At 63.7% G+C, this 9,203-nt stretch overlaps 1 protein-coding gene across 1 annotated transcript; it reads right to left on the bottom strand.

Annotated features, from left to right (window-relative positions):
- Nucleotides 1-1,708: 1,708 nt before the first annotated feature.
- On the bottom strand, nt 1,709-8,539 carry LOC128903435 (scavenger receptor cysteine-rich type 1 protein M130-like). Its single transcript, XM_054187445.1, has 11 exons — nt 8,467-8,539; nt 7,643-7,957; nt 6,125-6,433; nt 5,457-5,762; nt 4,903-5,229; nt 4,502-4,816; nt 3,830-4,144; nt 3,299-3,361; nt 2,900-3,214; nt 2,035-2,208; nt 1,709-1,872 (listed from the first exon to the last, which is right to left on the bottom strand). The coding sequence occupies exons 1-11, from the start codon at nt 8,531-8,533 to the stop codon at nt 1,709-1,711; spliced, it is 2,670 nt and encodes an 889-aa protein (XP_054043420.1). The 5' UTR covers nt 8,534-8,539.
- Between the last annotated feature and the right edge of the window lie 664 nt (nt 8,540-9,203).

Below are 9,203 nucleotides of genomic sequence, written 5' to 3'. Positions count from 1 at the left end.
TCCTCTGCAGGCACTGTGGGCCTGCCCTGCCCAGCCAGGGTCTGGCTGTGGGGTGAGGAGGGCTGTGTGCGCTGCCTCTTTGGAGTCCCCTCTCAGGAGAGAGGCGGGCAGCTGTGCTGGACCTGAGCTCAGCTCACTGCCCTGCACCACACACCCACCCGAGACATGCCCCTTCCCCACCGCCATGTCTTTGGGCTCTGGTTTCCTCCAGCCACCCTCGGGGAGACACTAAAGCACCTGGGCAGGCAAGCACAGCTCTGGCTCAAAGGCTTTTAATAAGAACCGATATGGGGGCCCCTGTGTAAAAACAGGGGAATCAAAATCAAGGAAACCCCTGGCAGTTTCTGCTGCCCGTGGGAAAAGGGAGAGGGTTCCCTGGTGCTCACGGCTCTCCCAGCTGCACAGACCTCTCCTCCCTCCTGGCTGCCCCCAGCTGCACTGCAGGGACGGGCTCTCCTGGCCCGGGGCTCAGGGACCGTTGTGCACTGAGCTCCGGTGTCACAGCCTCTGTGTCCTCAGGGGGATGTGCCACAGACACCTCTTCAGCATCGTCATAGCCCGTGCTCTCTGGGGACAGGGACCAGGCATCCGCCTCAGCTCCGGGGGCACCAGCACCTCTCTGGGAGAGCAGGTTTGGCCCTGCAAGAAGCAAGGCAGGCCATTGCATGTTCACCCCATGGGGTGCCTCTCCTGGGCTGTACATCACCTTCCTCCCTTCTCCTCACCAGTCCTGAGACGTTCAGCTCCCTCTCCCACCCATGGAGCCCCCAAGGAAAAACTCCTGGGGCAGGTTGCCCCACCCCAGCACGTTGGGCTCTCAGTGTGACAGCGATTCATCCAGCACCGGGGATGCCACTCCAGGAACCAGCAGCACTTTCTTTCCCTCTCACCTCCAGGGGTATCCGTGGGTCCAGATCCTTCCTCTGCCACCCTGGGCATTTCCCAGTCTTCCTGCCCAGGGGAAGGATCCTCCCCAGGGTCAGAAACCTCCCTGGCATCATCATAGCCATCAGCTGGGTCACCTCCAGGCAGGACAGGGACGTCTGAAAGGAGAGGAGAGCTGGTGACAGTGAGAAGATGCGTTCTGCAGAGCAGAGGATGGGAGGATGCGCAGGGACATGGGGCTCCGACATCGGTGTTTGCAGCCCCACAGGAGATCCCGACTGTCCTCCCAGCTCCGAGGGTGACGCTCAGTGACACTGCTGTCCATCACATGTCTGCAGGGAGGAGACATCCACCCCTTCCTGCCCCCCATTACCTGGTGCTGACCCTGGACCATCCTCCTCCTCGCTGTCCCCGGGGTAGGGCTGCAGCTTGCTCAGGGACCCCTCTGAATAGGAGCCTGGAGAGAGGCCCAGCGGGTGTCAGGGGAGTGCGCTCTGCTGACCCAGCTTGTGCTCAGTGCTGCTGGGGACGTGGGACCCACAGAGCCACGGCTGCACGGGGACGAGGGCTCAGGACTCACCCTGCTGCCCTGGGACAAAGCCCATCTCCAAGGGCCTGCCAGAGCTGCCCTGGGACAGCCCCTTCCCTCACCCCTCAGGTGTCCCCCAGGGTGCAGGGGCAGGCAGAGAGGGGCTGTCCCCAAATGGGACGCGCAGAGCAGGTGGGGAGAAAGCTTCTCTCCTGGGCCCAGGACATGGGTGCTCCCCACACAGATCCAACAGCCCCACAACCGCACGAACCATGGGTTAGGGGGCTGCAGGGGTCAACCCTGCGTGGCAGCCAGGGGAAAGAGCACTGTAGATGTGTCCTCAACGAGGGACGCACACCAACCTGAGCCGCTGAACCTTGCCTGCTTCTGCCATGCTGGGCTGGAACCGATCTCCTCGTACACGGCCTCAGGGAAGGGCTCCTGAGCTCTCTCAGAGCCTGTGGACAGAGGCAGGGCTGGCCCAGGGATGGTCAGAGAGGGGATGGGATCCCGCAGAGAGCACACACTCTTGTCCCCCCAGCTCTGCCTCTCCCACTCACTGACAGCCCACGGCACCCCTGGCCTTGCCAGCAGGCATCTTCCCCTGGGAAGGGACCCACCTCTGCGCCCAGCCCTGGCGCTTCGCACTTGCCCGGCCAGGAGGGCCAGGAGCAGGCAGACAAGGGCTCCCAGGATGATGCACATGATGACGGGCAATGAGACTCTCCCACTGCCAGTCAGATGGCCCCGCGTGGGATCTGCATGGCAGGAACACAGAAAGGGCAGCACCAGGCCTGGGAGAGGTGAGGGGCCGGCACACCCCAGTCCTGACCCCCATTACATACCGGGTTTCAGGGGACGAGGGATGGGGAAGCTCCCACCTGAGTGGGTGAATGACAGCCCTCCCCAGCCTCCCGCCCCACCGCTACCCCGGTGCCTCCTCCTGGGAGTTTCACAGCCCAGCAAGGAGCCCCTTCCCTCCGGCTGTGGGTCACAGCCTGGCCCCAAGAAGACCCAGCACTGGTGGGGAGGACGGGTTACCTGCTGGAGGGGTTGGTGCTGCCGTCCTGGGTGCATCTGCAGAGGAGGAGAAGGAGAGCTGGGCTGAGAGGGTGGGGGTGCAGGTACCAGGGAGCCTCCTCTCTGACACACCGTGTGTGTGTGTGTGTGCGCACGTGTGCATGTGCAGACATCCCTGCCACATCCCACCCAAATCGCCCCTCCTGCACGACTGGTGAGCATGGCCAGGAAGGAGCGCAGGGCCCAGAGCAGGGACAGAGCCGGCAGCCCGGGAGATGCCCCTGGGGGCTGCAGGGCCCTGCGGGCAGAAGCTGGAGGACACCCAGCCCCACAGAAGCTGCTGCCCACTCGGCAAAAGGCTCTCCTGCTCTGCAGGGATGGCCTTGCTCTCAGGAGCTCTGGAGCCATGATGGCAGCCAATGGGGAAAAGGGCTCCCTGTGAGGTGTCCCAGCCCTGCCGCTCACCTGAGCAGTTCACGGCCGCGTCCTCCTTATGGCGGCAGGCACCGCTGTCCCCAGGCCGGGCCCAGCAGTCCTGCAGAGATGGCTCTGTCCCCCGGCACTCCACCTGCTCCAGCCAGATGGGGCCGCTCCCCTCCCCAAATGCAGCCTCGGCCAGGGCAGACACCGCAGGGCCACAGCCCAGCTGCCTGCATGCCACCTCGGCATCCCGCATGTCCCAAGAGTCGTCACACACCGTCCCCCAGGAGCCACGGTGCCACACCTCCACTCGGCCAGAGCACCCCTTCTCCCCTCCCACGGCACGAATCTTCTCCCTGTCTGGAGAAGGCAGAGAGCTCCCAGGGCCGCGGGACAGCAGGCAGAGCCCTGCCAGGCGAGAGGGGCATGCAGAGGAGCAGCTACCTGTGCAGCTCGGGGTGCTGGGGCACGCAGCCATTGGGGCCGGGGGCGTTTCTGGCTGCCTCCCTGCAGAGGGAAACGCTGTGGTGAAGGGGCTGCTGCAGGGGGGGCGTGCAGCAGAGAGCGGGGCTCAGCTCAGCTCGTGCCACCCACCCATGGCAGCAGCTGAACCCCGGTCCTTCGGGGGACACACACTCGGCAACGTGGGGGACCCTGACTGCTCAGCCCCAAAGGGACCCTGGGTCACAGAGCAGCAGGAGGGTGTCCATGGAAGGGACACTCCTCAGAGCCCTGGCTGTTCCCTTCTGGGACCTCGCCTCGAGAAACCTCTGCCTCAACCAGGCGAAGCTGGGAGCCCGGCTGGCAACCACTGGTGAATGTGTGGGGCTCCAGGAGAGGAAGTCCCATTTTTGGTACCAGCAGCAGCAGCGTCTGGCTTGGAAACGAAAGGCCCCTGCAGGCCCAGGAATTTGACCATGCCCAGCCAGGAGCAGGAACGCAGGGGATGCTGGTGCCCGGCTAGCTCAGAATTACCCTTGCAGGTGATGTGGGTCTCCTCTCGCAGGTCGTCGCATGACTGCGGGTGCCAGGGAGCGGAGGGACACTGCCAGAAGGAGCTGTTTCTCTCCCCACACTCCACACGGTCCAGCCAGGCCGTGCCAGACAGCCTGCCGTAGGGCCGTTGTGTTTCCAGGGACCCTCTGTCCCCGCAGCCCAGCTCCTTGCATGCCAGCGACACAGTTTCAGGAGTCATGGAGTTGGAGCAAATGCTCCCCCACGTCCCATTGTAGAAAACCTGCAGGCGCCCGGAGCAGTTGGTGCCGTTCTCCAGCCTCAGGGCCATGAACTCTGGGAGGAAAGGCAGCGAGGGGGAACAGGCTGGGCTGGGGCTGGGGGAGCAGGGACACCCCTGCACCCGCCAGGCCCTCAGACAGGCAAAGGCACGTCCAGCAAGTCCCCCTTGCACCCACGGACAGAGAAATGTCCCTGATGGACAGACACCCCTGCCCTCCCTGCTGCCCGTCAGGGACAGCGGAGCTCCCCAGGGACCCCCGGTGGGACTGAGGGCACCTGTGCATGGGTGTCCCCACGGTGGCCTTTGTCAGGGGCTCAGAGCTGGCCAGGAACAGCCTCGGCCGTGTCCGGCTCTCCCCTCGTCCCGGCCTGCCTGGGGACTGGGCTCCCACCACAGCTCCCGGCACACACCTGAGCAGACGACTCCTGCGTCCTCTTTATGCCCGCAGTCGTGCTGCCCCCAGGACCCTGCCGGGCAGTCCCAGAGAGCAGCTTCGGCCCCGGAGCAGTTCACGCTCTCCAGCCAGATCTGAGCGGAGCCTTCCCCGAAGCGAGCGGAGCCAACCGCCTCCAGCGCCCCTCCGCAGCCCAGCTGGCGGCAAACGACGGCAGCATCAGACAGGTCCCAGCCGTCATCGCAGACGCTCCCCCAGCTGCCCTGGTAGTAGATCTCCACTCTCCCAGCGCAGCGCCCAGGCCCGTTCACCAGCCGCACCTGACGGCTCCCTGTAGCAGGAGGAAACCCCGGCTGCCGTCAAGGGCCGGCTGCCCACCCAGCCCAGAGCCTGGGGGGGCCGTGCAGTGCCACTCACCCCAGCAAACGACCCCCACGTCCTCGGCAATCCCTGCTTCCAGCGCACTCTCAGGCAGGGAGGTGTTGCAGAGGGTCAGGTTGGCCTCGTGCCCTGCACACCGTACCCCGCGCAGCCCCACGGGACCCGTCCCTCTCTGAGCCTTCGGGGGGTTGTAGGCTGCCTCTGCCTCTCCGCACTGCAGCTGCCGGCACACCACGCTGGCCTCCTGCACGTCCCACTGCTCATCCAGGACTCTGCCCCACGTCCCGTGCTGGAAGATCTCCACTCGCCCGTCGCACGGGCTTCCTCCACCCACCAGCCGCAGGGATGCGAAGCGAGCTGGGCCTGGGGAGAGCAGCCATGCCCCAGCCCTTGGCGGCATCAGGGAGCCCGGCAGCCTGCAGCATGTCTCCAGGCTCTGGCACCCTTGCAGGAGGGCCTTGGAGCTCGCCTGCCTGCCGCCAGCCCTCTGTGGGGACCTTCTGAGCCAGAGCCTTGCACTGCCACAGGGTCCCCTGCTTTGGGAGCATTTAAGAGGAAAACAGAGTAACCGAGTGTTTTCCTGCACTCACCTGAGCATATGACAGCAGCGTCGTTCTCATGGGAGCACGGCGAGGCCCCCAGGGCAGTCACTGGGCACTCTCCCAGGTGGGCTTCAGTCCCGTCACAGTGGAAGGAGTCTCTCCAGACAGGGCCGCTTCCTCTCCCAAAACGCCCTCCTTTAGGAATGGACTCAGCAAACCCGCAGTTGAGGTGACGGCAGAGAACGTGGGCGTCCAAGAGGTCCCAGCGGGAGGCACAGAGGGTGCCCCAGGTCCCCTGCACATGGACCTCCACCCTCCCCTCACACGCCGTGCTGCCGTTCACCAGCCTGAACCCTGTGAACTCGGGACAGAGAAGGATGAGACAGGGCAGACTTGTGCTTTTGCTGCCTTGGGTGGTGGAGTAGAGGCCAAGTGGACACCCTGCCTTTCTCCTCCTTCTGCACCATTTTAGGGCTGCAGACAAACATTCAAGGTCAGGTCTAATGGGGCTCTGAGCAACCTGATCTAGTTGAAGAGGTCCCTGCTGGTTGCAGGCAAGTTGGACTAGATGACATTGAAAGGTCCCTTCCAACCCAAACCATCCTATGGTTCTGTGATCACCCCTTCTGTCCTCACACCCAGCACAGCACAGTCCCGTCCCTGCTCCCCCATCATCGGCACACCCCCGGTGGTAACACCCTGCCCTGAGTCCTTACGTGTGCAGGTGACACCGGCAGCATTCGCGTGGGTGCAGGGCTGCTCCCTGGGGGACCCCGTGGGGCAGGAGCTGAGAAGGGATTCATTCCCCACACACTGCAGCTCTCTGTCCCACATGGGACCAGCCCCTTCTCCAAAGTGAGCTGCCCCGGGGACAGACAGGGCTGTGCCACACTGCAACTCTCTGCAGACCACGTCGGCAGCTTTGGGACCAAAGGCGGAGTCACAGACAGTTTTCCACTTGTTCCTATCATGGATCTCCACTCGTCCTGAGCAGGGATTGTCCCCTCCAACCAGCCGGACAAATCCTGGAGTAACCAAAGAACCCTGTGAGTTCCCACAGCCCTCTGGCAGTTACATACCCATGTCCCACCTGGCCTGCAAGGTGGCCACAGGCAAAGAGCCCCACGACCCTCCCAGCAGCTCCCAATGGGTGCTGATGGCACAAACACACCATGGACCCCCTGCTGCTCCCCCAACATCATCACAGCACTCGTGGGCTGGCTTTTCTCCCAAACCCACAGCCACAGGAAGCGCTCAGAAAAACTGCTGCCCTCCCGGAGACCCTGGGCTACCTGGCACTGGCCCCAGGCACTGCAGCGCCCCGAGCACTTGAGCCCAAGGAGATGGGCTGAGGTTCTGCTGGCTGCTGCAGCCTGCTCTGCCCCACCAAGCTGAGAGCCAGGCTGAGGAACCCCTTGGAGCCACCAGAAATGGAGCCCATTGGGGCACTGCTATTAGATGGGACATGTCAGAGGGAGCAGATGTGCAGCTGTACCTCCAGTCGCTGTCTCCACCAGCCCCCAGCTCCTGCACCTGGCTGGGGAGGGTCCTCAGCCAGGGCCAGAGAACACTGCCAGGGGTGCACATCCCTGGCCCCCAGCTGGGTAGAGGGCAGGAGAGGGGGCAGAGGAGCAGCCCTGGGCTGACACGAGCTCCCAGGGCAAGGAGAGCCAGAAAGTGCTGGTAAGTGCCCTTGGCACAGGGCAGGCAGGGGCTGGGGTAGGCAGGAGAGGCTGGGCAGCAGGTCAGCGCTGCCTGCACAGGGGTGTTTCCCTGTGGGCTCGCTCTCATGGGGTGGCTCTGGAAGGGGAATGGGGTGGCCATGAGCCACCCAGCTCTTCTGCCCAAGCCCAGGGCCCCTGCCCTCTGAGCAGCCCCTCTGCTTTGGGGGACTCATGTCTGCCAGGGGACACAACCCAAAAGTCCCTGACCTCCTTGGGCCCAGGGTTGTGGGTGGCCACGTGAGCTGCTCTAAGTTCCTTTTGCATGAGGGCACCATCTCCCAGCCCCAGGCACTGACGGAGGGTGGGCTGAGACACATCAGGGGTCAGGCAGTGGCGGGTTCCCACTGTTTTTTCCTCAGGGACCGGGGAAACCAGCAATGCCAGTCCCAGCTCAGCAGTGTGACCAGCTACACCAGGCCCTTCTCCAGTAACCCCTTGTTTCCTTGAGGGCACAGCCAGGTCCCTTCCCCCGTCCTGGTCACAAAGGTGGGGAACAGGCTGGCACCGTACCTGAACACGTCACTCCAGCATCCCGACTGTGATCACAGTATTGTCGAATCCATTCTGTGTCTGTGCAATCAGACAGGGCTGACTCGTTGCCATGACACTCAACAACAGCCATCCAAATGGCGCCAGATCCTGGCCCAAAGTGTGCTTCAGCATGAGCTTTAACAGCAGACCCACAGCGCAGCTGCTTACAAACCACTGCAGCATCGTCCATGTCCCAGCTGATGCCACACACAGTCCCCCACTGGCCCTGGTGTTTCACCTCCACTCTCCCAGTACAGGGTCCGCGGCCATCCTCCAGCTTCACCTCCGCAGCCCCTTCAAACATCGACATGGGACCGCTCAGGAGAGCACCGAGCCCCAGAGTGCAGGTCTAGAAGGCCCCCCCTGCCCAGGCTGAGTCCGAAGCACCACGGTGGGAGGGTGGGAGTCCTCACCCCTCCAGGCTGTCCCTTGGCCAGTGTGGGGGTCCCTGCTCTCCCCACAGCCTGTGAAGGCTAGGGGTGCAGTACTCCAGCCCTTCTGGGATGGGCTATTCACCATAACACAGCCCTGGGAACCTCCTCCCACTCCCATGGCCCCCTCCCATGACCACCCACTCATTGTGCCCCCAGGGCCTGCACAGGGAACCCGCTCCTCCCCAGCCCAACACACCATAACAGCCCCATGCCCCCAGCCCCACAACTTCCCCTACCGACCACCTCTTCCCAAAGGGCTCCACCTACCTAGGTAGGCTTCCACCTACCTACCCTCTTCCCAAAGGGCTCTTGATGACCCCACTGGTACCCGATGGCCCTGGGCTGTGGGAAAAGGGAGCCGGCACTTACCTCTGCAGAGCTGCACCCAGAGGAGCAGCCACAGCACCCGAGGGGACAGGAGTCCCTCCATTCCCATCCTGAGCCTCCTGCCCTGCTGGCACAGACCCGCTCTTCCCCACTCCCTGTCACAGCCCCTGGGGACTCACGGGGACAACGATGATGGGAGGGTGATATATCTCTGCAGATGCCGACCCAGCTGCGGAAGGAGCCAATCGAAGCAGCAGCACCTTTTTAGACATTATCGGGAGCTATCTCCCCTCCGACACAGCCCAGCCCGCCAATGAACTTCTCCAGCGCCGTTCATGACCATATATGAGGGACATATATGTCCCGCTGCCGGTGTCATGGTCGCTGTGGTGGCGGATCATCATGGGACAAGCTGGGTGTGCAGGGGAATTTGGTTAGTCACCTCTTGCACCCTGCTGTGGGCCTGGAAGCACTGAGCATCTCCTGCGCTGGGCTCATCCAAGAAGCCATGAGGCAAGTGTCCAGCTGCCCCCAAGCTGCGGTGACCATGGAGCGGGGACTGCACCAGGGTCTGTGTCAGGATGGGGAGGAAACAGCCCCTGCCCCTGCCATGGACCTCACTGTGCTGGGAGCAGCAGCTGGGAGAGGTCTTCATCCAGGGCAAGGGCTCCATCCCAGGAGTGTTGGCTTGTCCGTCCCACCCTGCAGACCCCCACAGTGAGTCCCTCGCAGGAGCCAGAGCTGGATCATGTCCCTGCCCTGGCAGCAGACAGACAGCC

Source organism: Rissa tridactyla, unplaced genomic scaffold, assembly GCF_028500815.1.
Source record: "Rissa tridactyla isolate bRisTri1 unplaced genomic scaffold, bRisTri1.patW.cur.20221130 scaffold_33, whole genome shotgun sequence".
NCBI classification, from domain to species: domain Eukaryota; kingdom Metazoa; phylum Chordata; class Aves; order Charadriiformes; family Laridae; genus Rissa; species Rissa tridactyla.
This window is presented reverse-complemented; position numbering and strand designations above follow the sequence as displayed.

What these genes read in the sequence shown, in the direction of transcription:
- LOC128903435 (XM_054187445.1), bottom strand. Translation starts at nt 8,533, where the DNA reads ATGGGAATGGAGGGACTCCTGTCCCCTCGGGTGCTGTGGCTGCTCCTC. An exon ending in CGTGGGGGTCGTTTGCTGGG is followed by an intron (nt 4,817 to 4,902) that starts GTGAGTGGCACT and finishes CTCCTGCTACAG; the next exon opens with GGAGCCGTCAGGTGCGGCTG. An exon ending in GACCCACATCACCTGCAAGG is followed by an intron (nt 3,362 to 3,829) that starts GTAATTCTGAGC and finishes TTCCCTCTGCAG; the next exon opens with GGAGGCAGCCAGAAACGCCC.